The following is a 16,444-nucleotide window of genomic DNA, read 5'->3' on the forward strand; positions in this document are numbered from 1 at the left end:
CTCGTACACACACTGCTCCACTGTCTTAACCCAATCTCATTTGTCCGCAGGGCCACCACACAGTTCTAGTCATGACCTTGAGATTTCATTATAGCAAATGTGGTCTATCAGGAGTTTATAACAGCGAACCCCTCCATCCCTCAACACCAATCAAAGCAGATCTGCTACTCTGTTCCTTCTCCTGCCTCACGCTCATCTTCCAGCTTCCCTCTTATTTCCCCTCATGCTCCTCTATTTCGCTATTTCGTCTTGTTCTCTGTGGGAGGAAAAATGGTGGATACTGATTTAGTCTGACCAGGGTCAGCGTTGCCCTTGGAGTACTAGTGGAGTTTCGCTTTTAGTTGTTGTTTCCCCCCACGTTATATTTTGGAGCTGTTGCAGAGGCGCCTTCTCTGTGTGTTTGTTCAAGCGTGTTTTCTCTAGCGATTCCACTAAAGAGAATACATGACCTGAAGGCAGAATTATTAAGGCTGTTTTTACCAGCGGCTAGCTAGGAGACACAGATGAGACACACACACACACACACCACACACACACACACACACACACACACACACAGAGAGAGAGAGAGAGAGAGAATATGAATATGAATTTGTTCAGTGTGTTGGCAATACAACTCTGAAATGAGAGAGAGATAGAGAGAGAGAGTGGGGCGGTAGAGAAAAAAGAATGAAAGAAACCAGGTCAAAGGAGAAATGTGTTGGATGGATGGACAGAAGGAGGCAGAGAGTGGGGGATGGTTTGAGTCATGGAGCCAGGGGGAAGGCGAAGGAGCGAGAGGGAGAGAGCTCTGTGAAGAGGTGGGGGTGGGGTGTTATGGCGCTGCTGTCATATCTGTAATCTGTCTCGTGCTGCCTGGAAGTCCCTGTTCCTTCCAGGGAAAAGGAGCAGCAGAAAAAAAACGAAGACATGAACTGAGACATGGTACGGAATTATAAGGCTACATCAAATCAGCACGAATATTAAATACGAGTGTTAAAGCTAAACTGACCTAAAAAGACTGTAAACAAAGCAGTAAACCACTCAAAGCTACTTGTTACAGTGATTTCACCATGGTTAAGGGGTGTTGGGCGTGACGCAAAGCAGTAAACCATCATAAGTTTAGAAACCAACATAAGACTGCTGCTTAATACAGAATTTAGCTGATGAATATTTTTGAACATATTTTAAAGATTTTACAGCAGTTTTAACATCAACAGAAAATGCTTTGATGAACGTTTTGGCTCTTTTAAAAGACGTAATACGCCCTTACAGCACGCTAGTACTGAACTTGCACATGTAACATCAAGCTACATTCATTACACATTCATTCACAAAATAATGAAATATTGACGGACCACAGATGTCCTGGATGCGTGTGAGTTCACTGTGGGGAGAATGTACGTGGCAGGGGAATCTTTCTCTCTCCACGTGAGTCACGTACTAACCAGTCAAACAGTGAGAGAAAGACAGATCAAGATGTGGTATGTGTACAGTGGATCCTCGATGCACCTGCCCAATCACATGATCTGACTATAACCCCCCATTGACCACACCAAACATAAATAGGGAGCAAACTGGAGCGAGCTGGAGAAAGTGCACCCTCAGGAAACTAAACAAAAATCAATGAACTAGTCCATCCTCGGGGTGAAGGACTCCAGCAAGTGTAAAAGCACACAGCAGCTTGTGTGCATGGTTAACATTACATGTTAGTATGGTGCACACACCAAGAAAATGTAGTATCTAGAGGCTGGATCATTAGCCTGCTAACAAACTGATGAAATAGCTGACTTTTTCCAGTCTAAATGTAGAGACCAGTGAACACTGAAGAGGAGACGTTAAGAGCTGCAGTCTAGCTACACTGACAGTGTCAACTGACTGACTAAAATATCTTTGGATATGTAGCTAGTGAGCTACCTAGTTAAAACCATTACATACTTAGCTAGTTGTTCATTACACAGCTAAAATACTTGATAATGTAGCCTACGAACAAGCTAATGAAATAGCTGACCGGTTCTAGTCTAAATAAAGAGACCAGTGAACACTAAGAAGAGACATTAAGAGCTACAACATAGGAAGCGGGAAAACAGAAAAAAAACAGTGCTTATTTAGCTACATAACTATTCACTGCACGGCTAAAATACCTTATCTGAAATATAGCCGCAGTGACTATGATAAAGGCTGTATCGAGGGTTTAGGAATATTGACAGCTGACCAGTTAACTTGATCATCTTTGCACATTTAGCTAGTTCACTAACTAGGAAACACATTATTTTTTTATCTGTTGTTAGCTACACAGTTAAAATACCTTATCCTTATACAGCTAAAATACTGACCAGCTAAGTTGATCATCTTGGGACATTTAGCTAGCTAGCTAACTAGGAAAAAATATTCTTTATTTATCTTGGTGTTGTTAGCTACCCAGTTAAAATACCTTATGCGCACACAGCTAAAATACTGGGATTTGTAGCTAGTTAGCTAGCAAGGAAAAACATGTAACCTACTTACTTACTTATTTATCTAACACAGTTGTTTATCACGCAGCTAAAATACTTTATAACATAACCTGCTAATAAGCTAACAAAATAGCCGATGTATTCCAGTCTAAATAAGGTGACCAGTGCACACTGAAAATTAGATATTAAGAGTCGCAGCGTTGTAAGCTGGAAAACAAGAAAACAGTTTGTCTGACCACCAGGGTCTTGTTATTTCCTAAATGGAAATAATAAGGACTCCCAGGCTAAATTACAAATGCGTACGCCCATCTCTAGGGGCGTCTCACTCACTTGTCTGAGTAAATATCAGTCATCCATTACTGGCAGGCACGCAGCTGGTTACCTCAGTCCACATCTCTTACACTTCCTCCCAGCCCTCAATCCTTATCAAGTTAATTCTCTTCCATACCGCACCAGAAGGCTAAATAGCCAGCCGCGTCTTTAGTTCCTTTGGGCCTTTGCTTTTGAATAGGACGCAGGCTGTGAGGTCATGGCCTTGTTTTGCATGCTGATTGATTTAGGTGATAGTGTGGTTAGTTTTAATTTGTTTGGTGCGCAGTATTCATTAAGGCATGTGGTGATGACCTCACAGCTGGGGCTCAAGTGACCTTGGCCAAAGGGGCTGTCAGACAGGTCAGCGTTATACTGCGAGGCAAAAGACAGACAGACGGTATGTTCTACCACAATTGGCAGCCTCGCTCTTTGTTTGGAACTGTACAATGAGAAAAGATGTGGAAAAATATTCATTCAGTCATTTTGGCACATTAGTCTTGAGCAGACAAAGTTTCACATCCTAATCCACATTTTTCACTCCTCAGTCTATACCCTAATATGTGAAAAGGTATGTGAAAGCCACATTTAAAATAAATTATATAATAATCCCTAAATATAATGTAATAAAGCCCTTTTCTTGTGGTATGCTGTTTGTTTCTTCTTCCTTTTTTGATGTATATTTGCTCACTCTGCAAGGCCTCACAGCTGGCTCTGATTATAACCACAGCACAAACAGGCACTTCAGCAGATCGGAATTCAGGAGAGTGACTCAAACTTTAACAGGCCATTTTCCTCTCCCATAGCCCCTCTCTAGGTATTGCCCAGTCATATATACAGTATACACACTATATAATGATTAACCACAGGAAATAAAAATGGTGTTTAAGGTATTGCACAGTATTTAAACCTCAGTGTTGATGTGATGGACACAGATAGGAGCTTGTGACTTTGCCAAAACTGAGAGTTAGCAGCTGTGTGCTTTATAGCTGTTATCATTCATCAGGTGTGGAAAATAATGAGGTTCATATGAGGAGAAAGCAAGACAGAAACAAAGACAGATTTATACTTTGGGGGGGAGGGAGTGGATTATAGATAGGAGGCAAGGATTAATTAGTTTTTTTCCTTTTACATGTGAGATAAATCAAGTGTGCCTCTGCCTCCTGGCATTGCCATTTTTAATTCTAAATAGAAATGACTGAATCTGCATGAATCCTGTTTTTTCATTTAATCAGTATGATTGCAACAGTTGAATATGTAAAATGATAGCTGTTGTATTTTGTATTCAAACAGTGTCACCCATTCCAGATTTTCAGAAAAAAAACATTAAGAAACACTGACAATTCTCATTTAATGTTTAGAAATAAACGTATGTATTAACTGGATTTAACTATAAATTGTGTGAATGGCATGTTACAATTACATTACAATTAAAACATGAAATGGTAGTGTTTCTAAATGTTTTTTTTCTGAATGTCTAGCATAGGTGACACTTTCTGAAGTCAAAATACAGAAATATGTATAACAGCAGCAATGCTTTTACATTTTCAGTTCATGTTCACATTGGTCTAATGAAAGAGATGTATATTGTTAGTGATGTCTCTAAATGGCAGGGTGATGTCTGGCAATGGTTACCTTATGCTGTGTGTTTGTTTTTTGTTTATTATTTAATTATTTATTTAGAGAACAGTGTGGGACCTAGTATGGAACCTTGTGGCACAGATGTGAGTTTGCAGACTTATCAAGTACCTAGTTACTTATCAGTTAACTGTTACCAACCGCCTGCTTTTTTGCCTGTATTTTATTTAGATTTGGGTAATTATCAGAATTGTCTGCCGCATTTCTTCTGGTAGGGATCATTTCAGGTCATGTTCTTATTGTTTGTTGGCCAATGACAGTCTTCAGCAGGGCAGGGTAAATTGTCTCTGGAGTAAAAGTAAATTGTCTTCATTGTTTCCAAAGCAAAGCAAATTGTCTCCATGTGCATGATTTCACTGTCAGACAAGTACTTTCTCATAGCATAGTAAGCCTGATGACTGATATAGCCTGTGAATGTTTGCAATATTAATGGTCAGTCCATTTCTTCCTGAACATAGTGAGTCAGTCTGAGCAGCATCAACGTGTAGGTTAAGTTACTAGTGTACTAGTGTAATGTACATCAGTAAAACCATAATATATCAGTTGCACACAGACACATAAACACAAAAAAGGAAAAATAAGAGCTGTTTAGCATGTTAGAGTATTAGTGCCATGTGACGTTTAGCTGTTCAGATGATGTGGGCACAGTTGGGGTCTCACAAAGACTCATGCTTGTCTTCTTAGGGAGCATCCCATCACTTTCTTCAGTGAACAGCTGAAACCTTTCCTGACAAGTATAAATACAACCCCCTCAAGACTGGATCTAGCATGCCAAAATATTAAAAATGTCAGTTGTATGTTGACATTTTCAGTTGTTGACCATTTATTTATTATACCATAGACAGCCATATTATATTTTAGAACCAGACACATCAGTATTGAATGTTGACATATATTGAAAATACATTTAAATGTGTTTTGGCTTTTTATTTGTCAGTCCAAAGCACATTTTTTAATAAAGCAGTACATCTTGTAGTTGTGGCACGCCTGTAGATTACATGTCAGACTCTCATTTTTCATTTACACAAGGTTACTCACAAGCCAGAGATGCTGACATGTTTAGGCCTGCTTTGAGAATTATATGGAAGGAGCGTTGGCTAACTCATCTGCTGCATGATTTGCAATTCCTCAGGTCAAGTATAATGTTGCTGACCTTCATTGTAGCTCTGATTACACCATAAATACCAGAAAGGATATTATGTAGGTATGTGTGCTGCTGTGGGCATGCCACTGAGGTTCACACTCTACACTTAAACAGCAAAAACCGTCCTCATCATGCATGCTTATAGCCTCATTGATATTTAAGTGTTGGCATGTGAGTGAATTGGGCTGACGACTGCATTTGCACCTATGTGTGTTTTTGCAAGTATATGCAAAAACCAGGCTGTTGGAATGTTTGCCACTGTTTCTTTAAAAGGAAATGGCATTGAAACCTAATGCACACACAGCAAACAATTAGAGGTCAAAACACCCTCATTACTGCAGTTGTGCTATTGTGGATGTGTTCCTGAAATAACCAGACAGGAATAAATATTTAAACAGATGGGATCATTTGACTTTCAAAAGTTTTGTCGAACCTTTTTTTTAGCATCACATGTATGGTTTCCATGCACCCATGTTATAGCAAGCGTCACAGGATGATAACAAAATGTTGTGTTTTGATAGCAATTGGTGTTATTGGTGCCATCGATGTCAGGGTCTGACTTACTGAATTATTCATTAGCATTTTTAGCTTCCAGTCAAAACAGCAACTTAAGTACAAATCATTCATTTTCAGGATATATTTCTGATTAGACATTAGATGATCTACTTGCATAAGGAAGGGGAAGGTCAAAGGAAAAACTGGTGAGACAAGAAGTCAATGCTGTGGGTCAGAAAGTATGTGTAGCTGTGAAGAAGTCATTACCGAGAAAAGGAATTAGACATAAAGGACGAAAATTAGGGAAAGAAGCTGCTGGTGTTCTCTGAACAATGGACTTGACCAGAGTAAAGACCTCAGCATTATTTAATGTGTTTAGGGTTAGTTGGATTGTGTGAAGGAGAAAATGCAACCAACTTCTAAGACTGAACTTTGAAGATGTGGAAAAACAGACGAGCAGATCTACCTGCAAGTTTCCCAACAAGTGATTTTGACCGGAAATATAATAAGTGTACTGTATGTACTGTATGCTTTAGGCTACCTTCGATATTAGCATTATAAATCTTCAATATAAAGCATTATAAATCTAAAGTATAAGCAGTCTTATGAATTAGTCAGGTCCAGCGTATTTATGTTATCCAGCTAATAAGGGAAAAGTACATTCCTAAGGCAGACTTTAAAATACAGGTTTCCTTACTTAAGAAAACCAGCGGTAGGTTCTTTGACTGTGTGTAAGGAAGAGTGGATTTCCCTCATTTTAATGAGAACAGTTTGAAAACCAGGATTACAGCATTGAAGCAGAAATAGACGGGACAGTCTAGCATTAAGTTTGACTTCAATTGGCAAGCCTGAGTTGGTGTGAAATCGTGAGCCTTGGTGTTTGAAGTGTGCGTGCGTATGATGCAAGAACTTTTTCCAGTACGTATATGTATATTCCCAAGACACCAAGCCTTTATGTGCTGCAGCGCATCCCTGCCCACCATTCCCTGGGACAGGGTTTCCCTGTCTGGTAGTGGGGATTGTGAGGGAAAACAGATGGAGATAAGGATAAAGAAAGAGGTGTAGCGTGTCAAGGGAAGCAAAGGCTTAAAAGTTGAGAGGGCGAATGGATGAAGAGGTACGCAGCCTGCTGCTTTAGAGTGAAAGCACTCAACAGGGGGACTCAGAGATAATAGGAGGATATATAATACAGGAGGAGATGAATGTGATATTTGCCCCCAGTTATGGTAATATAATATGCAGTTATGTAGGCATGTTACGTAGTAACCTCAAATGATTGAGGACATGGCATTGTGTAGGATCACATGAAGCGCTTGAACAGTAATTAGCTTTTAAAAATAGCAGAATGTTGGGTTACTGTGATAAATGGTCTGCGTTTTATTCATTTTACTGTACCTGTAACTCTATACAAATAAATGTAACTTATCTGTAATGCTTTTAGATCTAGTCCCAGGTTCTGTTTTTTATAAATGTTTATCTACCATCATTGACAGATATGTGCATGAAATATACCTGATATCGGAATTGGCCCACCATTCCCATGTTCCTACTTTTATTGGCATAATACAGTTTAATATTAGAAACTACACAGAAAACAAAAGTATGCCACAAATTCCAGTTTTAATTCTAGTTTGTGCTCACCAGCAGCTAGATAAAATACATTGTTGATATTAGTGATTGTGTAATCTACTGGTTAGTTTGATGATTGAGTTACAGGCGCAAAAGGCCACACAATAAAAAGGAGTTTAGCTCAATAATAACAAACCCTGCTTTCAACATATTTTATTGGGAAAAGGGCAATAAAGAAGTAGGGGGCAATATGACGGCATTCAGTATATCATGATAAATTGTCATATTACAGCACAATATGCTTTTCTGAGCATGTCGTGGATATGGACGGTACTTAAAGAACACTGACCAGCTGCATGTTTAATTACAAAGGGAGTATAAATAGTCCTGTTTAATTGGATTTTGTGTGGTGCAGTGTGTGAAACGTTAATCACACCAAATCCCAGAAAAAAAAATATATATACATATGTGTATTGTGTGTGTGTGTGTGTATATATATATATATATATATTATATATATATATATATATATATAGTATATATGTATGTATATATATATATATATACAATATGTATTGTGTGTGTATATATATATATATATATATATATAGTGATGCATATTATCATATACTATGAAAGTGTCCTAAAGTATTGTGATCGCAACCCCTGTATATAAATATAAATCAAAGTCATTAAAATAAATACAAACACTGTGTAGTGTATAAAGTGTCTGACTGTAGGAAAGCAGTAGGAGAATTTAGAATGTGCATTATCGTCATGTAAATATCGTATTTATTGAGAAGGTATGTGTTAGATGTGTTTAATTAAAATCAAGTACTTGAGTTTAATTAATCGTGACAGATCTAATGAAAGGAAAATCAAAGAATATGGTTAAGAAATAGACAAGGAATACAGGGATGACTGGAGACTAATGATTTGTGAGACACTGAGGGCTCTAAGCAGGGCTGATTTGGTCCCAGGAGCCTGATGCCTGTTTGTTCTCTCTCCTCTGCATTATATACACAGCTATGGTAGTGCAGTGGTGCCATTATCAGACACTGAGGAGCACATTTACTTATATACTGATAGATGTCATAAATATCCTTGTGATTATTTTGTGTATTCATGCATTTATGTGTGTGTGTGTGTGTGTGTGTGTGTGTGTGTGTGAGTGGTTCACACACAGCAAGCTTGTGTTTGTCTCTGTCATCCTGGGTTACCCGACTGCTTCATTGTCGGTTTCCCATTAATCACCATCTGTGTTTCTCACTCACAACCACTCGCACACACGTACAGTGCACATGCACACGCCATCTGTGTCAGCGCCGTGCCATCCAAAGAACCATCATGAGGTGTGTGTGTGGTTTCCATGACAACTGGGAATAGCCCTCTCTCTTGCTTTCACTCACTCACAGGTACACACATACCCTGGCCGCTGTTGTTGACATTTATGGTTACATTAGGCAGCAAACACACTAGATATTTGCAGTTTGTGAAATGAGTGTGACCGATGCTGGACTGGAAGATGGGCAACTTAAAAAAAGTCCTCCATGTTCGTGTAGTTAGCAAGGTAGCTAACTCGCTAGCCTTGGGAAGTGTACAAAATTAAGTAATATTGCACCCTGATTTCTAGCCAAAAAAAAATTGTACAATTTAGATAAACTGTAGATAACTGGTGATGACAGTGCATTGACTTCTATGCAGCTGCGGTCAGCCAACCAGCTAACATAGCATTTAGCAAGCAGCACAGTGCTGCACACTGATCTGTAGCAAAAAAGTGTATGTAACTGATGAGGTTTCTGACAGTGGGGTGACTTGCAGCTGTGGTTATCCAGGGCGCGCTAAGCAATTACCATAAACACTACAAACACAAAGGTGAACAGAATTGTACTCCTTTACAGCTCAACGGAGCCAGAGCATTAGCGCTATTGGTCGAAGATGCAAATTCATGTGTCAGAGTTCACAGGCTTGGACTTGATTTGAAATGTTGCGCACAAAATCTGTTCCTTTGGGACATGAAATCAGGCATTGTGACAAATCCCTTTATATACAGCAAATGGTGTTATTAATTCATATAAATGTTGCTTTTTTTAACTGACCTGTGTCTTTGTTTTTTGTTTTTTTTTGTATAAAACAGAACAGTCAGATGGTGGAGCTACAGAGGTCCCGACTCCGTGATGACATTAAAGAGTATAAGTTCCGTGAGGCTCGTCTGCTGCAGGACTATAGCGAGCTGGAGGAGGAAAACATCACCCTTCAGAAACATGTGTCTGTGCTCAAACAGAGCCAGGTAATATAGCCCATTACTCACCAGAAGGGATGTGAGTACAGTTTTGACTGGAGGAACTGTTTACACTTTAATGGGATACGGAATAGATTTTTATGTTTAAAATAGCCTGAGAGACACAAAAGGTGTCCATGCTTTCTTGAATACTATTATAATTGATTATAAACAATTATACCTTTCCAAAATCAGTGCATTTAAATTGGCACCTTACGATCAATGCATCATGTTATATTGCTGAATTTTACACCTGTAACAGCAATATAACGTAATGATGCATTGATCGTAAGGTGCCAATTTATATGCACTGATTTTGGAAAGGTATAGTTGAATGTAACATCAGCCTGCAGAAATGTTCCCATGCTCAAACAGAGCCAGATAATATCACTGATCACTCACTATTTGAAATGTACATCTCTGGAACTCACATCAATTCAGTTAGATTTTAATTGTTAATCGCATTAATTTATATGGCAATTAATCATCAGCTAAAATTTCATGATCATAGCCCTTGAGGTTCAGCAGGCAGGCATTGATGAATTGGCCAGCACCCTGCAGAAATACGCCTCTTTGCCCAAACATGCCAGCAATCATAATTAATAATTAGAGTCAAGTACATGTCAGAACACAGTCCCAAACCAGAACACATAATGTTATTAGCTACCTTTAAAAAAAAAGAAAACAGTTCAAAAAACCTTACAATTAGCCGTTCCAAAAGTTTACAACTGAAGCTATGAACTAAACATAGCCGATGTTGAAGACACATCGGCTATGTTTAGTTCCACAGTTAATGCTGGCTTTTACTTGTTCTTGCAGTTCCACTTTGTGCTAGACAGTGACATCTGAATGGTGGCCTAGAAAAAAAATAGAGTTGCTCACCTATGTAAACTTATTTTGCAATTTAAATTACACAGTAGAAAAAAACTGTATACACCAACTCTTCAATTCACATTTCTTTTTGCCGTCTAGGTGGAGTTTGAGGGCCTGAAGCATGAGATTCGTCGCCTGGAGGAGGACACGCAGTTCCTGAACAGCCAATTGGAGGACGCCATCCGTCTGAAGGAGATCGCAGAGAGGCAGCTGGGAGAAGCTCTGGAGACCATCAAGACTGAGAGAGAGCAGAAGGCAAGAACTATAGCAGAATCATACATACACAACACATATCATGCTCTAAATTAGAATGAACCGCATTAGAACATCTGTGATGGTGGGTAGGGATAAATTCATTATACTAATTATTCTATTAAGAGAATGGCAGAATGGCAGAGACAAATTTCTGATTGCAGATTGTGCAATGTGTGTGAATCTAACCATAAAATGCTTTTTATAAAAGTCATGATTATTAGGGTCCAACCTTGTTTAAGTACATTGTAAGAGATGTTATTTAGACTACCATTCAAAAGTTTGCGTTCACTAATATATGAAATCAGTAATAAAGCTAATTTGTGAAACGCACAAAAATAGGAGGCTGTAGAAAAAAATAAGAAATGTTAGATGTGTCCAGAATGATGAGCTGTTAAAGATTCCATAATAACTGAAAAAGCTGTAAAATATTGAGAATAAAGTTAATAAAGTTATAGTAAAATTAACATCCATAATGCCTCGTATTGAAAAAGTGGTTGTCAATTCTTGAGGCAAACAGTTTGACCGGAAATCATTCTCAATAGATAATAACAGTATATTATTTGTTAATGAATAAGTTCTTGTTTTATTTATATATATATATATATATATATATATATATATATATATATATATATATATATATATATATACACACACTTTGTAATAAATTACCTTATAAAGAACTTACAGTATTCAAAACTACACTCTAAACATTATAAAAGGAATAAATGAATCGCAATTATTATTACGAGAATGGTACAATGTGAGTTTTAAGGTTAATGTTTTTTAAGTAGATTGTTAAAATTTATATATAATGAGTTTCTCCTGTATATCTGAATAAATCTGATAAGTTTTTGTTGATAAGCACTGCTTGACTAATTGTTGCATCTCAATTATTGATCCAGGCGGCCTTGAGGAAGGAGTTGTCCCACTACATGAGCATCGGGGACTCCATGTACCACAATCCTCTGAACATCTCTCTGGACGGGCTGAAGTTCAGTGACGACGCAGCGACCGAGCCCAACAACGACGACCCCATCCATGGCTACGAGAACGGCTTTGACAAGATCACCAACAGCGACGACAACCGCATCTCCACACCCAAAAAGAGCGAGCTTTTCCACCCCGCCCCCAGCCTCGTAGACGACCTCCTGAGCGAACTCAACATCTCAGAAATCCAAAAGCTCAAACAACAGCTTGTGCAGGTAATGCCAACACCGGCCTGTCACCAAAATCAGCATTGCACCATACATGTTCTATTCTAGAGCAGGTAATACCTGAAGCTGGCCTGTCATCAAAAGGCAATATTGCACCATACAGGCTCTGTTCTCGTGCAGGCAATAGACAATGTTGGCCTGTCATCAAGAGGCAATACTGCACCATAAGGAATCTATCCAAAAACAGATTTGTGCAGTTTTGTCTTGCTGCATTATCTCTGTAATTATGAAAGCACTTTTAGCTTTGCCCATTAGTTTTCTTTTGTTCAGAATTTGTATTGTCTGAGGCGTATTTTGAACTGCTGCATGTTTACCAAAAATAGAGACTGCACATTTCCTCATTTTGTCAGAAGGCGATTCTAAAAACAGAACAAATCATCTCATTTCAGTGGGAAGTGAGTATTTTCGTTGTGAAGTACAAAGTAAAAAAGCTTTTTAGTTCATCATAAGTCACTAAGACTAACATAAACATCAGTCAACAGCTTTGAAGTGATAGTCATGAAGATCAGAACTCCTCTTCATGATCCGCATCCCATCTAAAATGAACCCATAGAGTTCATCTTTACTCAGTAATGTGTTACAAATGCTCTTTTTTTGATTGGCTGACAGCTGCCCTCATTAAATCCTATTAGAAGAATGAGCCTAGCTCTCCAGGACCGCCCACTTTTGGCACAGTGAACCATCAGCCCTGCCATCTGTCAGGAAATCAGCCCATGAACTTTGACCTGCAAGGGCCATCTCCATGGAAACCAGGGTGCGCTGTGTGCTAGTTGGCAGATCTCTGTTTGCGAGGGGGTGTGCTGCTCTTACGTCGGAAAGAATGCTTTAAAAGCATTTTAAAGACGTTTCTCGCTCTGTCCAAGCATTGCGAACCACTGCCTGCCAATTCGGCAGCATCATCAGCACAGTGCTATCCGAATCCCGTCTTTCAGTTGCCCTCAGAAAGCCCTTTCTCAAAGAGCTATCGATCCAGCATTAGCCAATCAATGCTAGGTTTCGTCACAGAGCATCTGAGGCTATTCTATTCAGCATCGCTGCCGCTGGGGGAGTGCGACGGCGCAGTCAGGGAGGAGGTGTCCTGAGATGTTGCCTGACTTGCCTCATGCATATTTGGGTCACGTCAGTGAATGTTAGTGTAGTGTAGAAGAAGAGCTGCCTTTGAGTGGTTTTTAATTGGCTCATAGTGCCATTAAATATCGTCACATCAAATACTAAGAGATGACATTAAAGGTGATGTTGGAACATTTGTTGCCGTTACAGTTTTTAAAGTTGGGAAGCTTTCTTTGACAAAATGTGGTACTATACAGCAACTTGTAATATAATTTTAGGTTCATTCTGCAGAAACATTAATTAAATCCAAGCTTATGATGTCTCTTGTCAAAGGGTCTTATTTCCCCCTTGTTGAATTATGAATGAAGGTGAGTGAGGATTTTGCGACTCAGGAATAAAACATGGCCTGTTCTAAAATAACACCATGCTGAGCCCCAGTCTGATACGGTAACCCAAGACTCCAGCACACACCACTTTGTGTGTGTGTGTGTGTGTGTGTGTGTGTGTGTGTGTGTGTGTGTGTGTGTGTGTGTGTGTGTGAGGAGAGAAGTAAAATAGATTTTTAAAGCTAAAGGAATTGTATATTAAATCAGGACTCAAAAGCTGTATCTAAATCAAATGAAATAAAATATAAACAGTCGCTCTCAGGATCTGGTTGTAGTTGGAGACAACCTTGCCAACAATGACCTTGGAGACAACCTTGCCAACAATGACCTTGGATGCACTGAGCCAGGTCTCACGCTCAGAGATATGAGAGTGACCTCGTACATGACATTCTGCCATAAAACAATGTCTCAAAATCAGTAAACAACTGAAGCTCGGACTGATGACATATGACATGCTGCCTATGCAAATGTTTTGACACATTTTCTATTTAATTTTTTTCCAATGTATTAAAATCCTCAAATAAATAGAAACTGAGCATTATTTTCACTTCTTCTGCTGTTTTGATCAACGCCACTATTTTATATTAAGAGGTTGATATTTTCCTGAACTATTTCATGTTGACACAGATTACCATATATCAATACATCATAAATTACTATAGATCAGCCTACATTTGTGTGGTTTTACTTCCAATATCAGATTGGTTACATAAGTCCTACTCAGCTTTTGGCAGTGTTATTAGGGTGGAAAAGCAATTAAACATCACGGTGTTGAAAATTTCCCACCACAACAGCCCTAGGCAGAGCAAAGGCCCTAACACAAACAAAACCTTCCAAAGATCTGCTGATATGCTAAACTCTATATTTTGCTTCAGTCAACTCTAAAGAGAGACCTTTGAGTACACTGGCACAGAATTTTCTCAGTTTTCAAAAAATGATCTGTTTCCTACTCCTGGTGAATGTATGGATAGTGTTTCTCTAGAATATACTTTCAAAAGAACATACAAAAATGTGTCCGTTCTGTCTTGTTTTGATCTGTCAGGTGGAGAGAGAGAAGGTGACGCTGCTGTCCACGCTGCAGGATTCACAGAAGCAGTTGGAGCAGGCTAATGGGGCTCTGTCAGAAGAGCACGAGAAGGTCAGCCGCCTCACTGAGAACCTCAACGCCATGCGCAAGCTCCAGGCCAGCAAGGAGCGCCAGTCAGCCCTGGACAACGAGAAGGAGCGTGACAGCCACGAGGACGGAGACTACTACGAGGTGGACATCAATGGCCCTGAGATCCTGGAGTGCAAGTACAAGGTGAGAGTATAACAACAGAAACAGTTTTTTGCTGGTTCACTGTAGATGCTCTTCAGCTCTGAACTTAACACTCACTCTAACCCTAAACTTAACCTTAATCTTAACCCAAAACCCTGGCCCTGGTGCTAATGCTGACCCTAACTTTGACATTGTTGATAATCACTGACTACTTATACTAAGTGTTAAGTGTTAGATTTCCTAACTTGGAACTGCTCTTTTGAAAATTCAGGTTGCCGTGTCAGAGGCTGGTCACCTGAAGGAGGAACTGAAGACTTTGAAAGCAGAGTATTCCACCTGTCAGTCGCAGTATGAAGAAGACCGCACTCGTCTGGAGAGCCAGGTGGCCTCCCTGCGCTCTCAGCTGAGCACCCTGGAGCACAGCAGCCGGGCAGAACGGGAGCAGCTGGCGCGGCTGGAGAAGGAGCTGCGGCAGGCCAGTGAAGTGGCTGGCGAGTCGCAGGGCAGCCTCAGCGTCGCCCAAGATGAGCTGGCCACCTTCAGTGAGGAGCTAGCCAACCTCTACCACCATGTCTGCATGTGTAACAACGAGACACCCAATCGCGTCATGCTAGATTTCTATCGCGAGGGCAAAGCCAACCCAACCGGCCGGAGCAGCCCTGAAGGTCGTGGGCGTCGCTCACCTATCCTGCTCACTCGTGGCCTCTTCCCCACACCTGAAGGAGAGACCCTATCTCCATCCTCCTCCTCCCTGCCGTCCCCAGTGGCTGACCCACGCAAGGAGCCAATGAACATCTACAACCTGGTGGCCATCATCCGTGACCAGATCCGGCACCTGCAACTGGCTGTTGACCGCACCACCGAGCTGTCCCGTCAACGTGTGGCCTCCATGGAGCTGGGCCCTGGAGGTGACAGGGACCAGGAGGCCAGCCTGGAGGAGATCCTCAAGCTCAAGTCCCTCCTCAGCACCAAGAGGGAGCAGATCGCCACCCTGCGAACCGTCCTCAAGGCCAATAAGCAGGTCAGTGTTGAAAGAATAAAAAAAAACTGAAATGGTCCAAACTGGCTCTTTAAATTTATAAATAAAAGCTGCCTATTTAACATGAACATAAGTGCTGTTTAAAAGTTAGTGTTTTTTATCACAATGAGTCATGCATAGTTATGCTTATACAAGATTTTGGTAAAGGTGTGGCAGCAGCGTTTAAATACAGCGCGTATGTAGTTACCTGCTTCATGTTGTTTACATCATAAATGCAACACAGACCTGCCAAAATGAAAATAATGAATTGGTCAATTGCTCTTTGGAGCAAAAAATCTGCAGATTTTGATCTTAGTTATGGGAATTGCTAAATTAATAAAGATAGAACCATTAACAGAATGTGAATAATGAATGTTTTAACAATGAGAAGTCCTCAGTCTGACCATCTACCGATAGCTTGTACTTGTTAGGAGAGTCAATTGGAAAAGAAAAACATAGTAGTAAAAATGTGGAACACCTGTTGGTACAGATGTAGTCTGGTCGGCAGACATCGCA

General features: G+C 40.0%; 1 protein-coding gene across 2 annotated transcripts in view; it reads left to right on the forward strand.

Annotated features, from left to right (window-relative positions):
- Positions 1–16,444, forward strand: part of zgc:171572 (protein bicaudal D homolog 2) — a 73,253-nt gene that overhangs the window by 39,815 nt on the left and 16,994 nt on the right. For both annotated transcript variants that reach the window (XM_036578932.1, XM_036578933.1), the window contains exons 3-7: positions 9,728–9,880; positions 10,844–10,999; positions 11,905–12,204; positions 14,695–14,952; positions 15,182–15,931. In XM_036578932.1, the coding sequence (XP_036434825.1) occupies positions 9,728–9,880; positions 10,844–10,999; positions 11,905–12,204; positions 14,695–14,952; positions 15,182–15,931 (1,617 nt within the window). The remainder of the gene's footprint in view (positions 1–9,727; positions 9,881–10,843; positions 11,000–11,904; positions 12,205–14,694; positions 14,953–15,181; positions 15,932–16,444) is intronic.

This window comes from Colossoma macropomum, unplaced genomic scaffold (genome assembly GCF_904425465.1).
Source record: "Colossoma macropomum unplaced genomic scaffold, Colossoma_macropomum, whole genome shotgun sequence".
Lineage (NCBI taxonomy): Eukaryota > Metazoa > Chordata > Actinopteri > Characiformes > Serrasalmidae > Colossoma > Colossoma macropomum.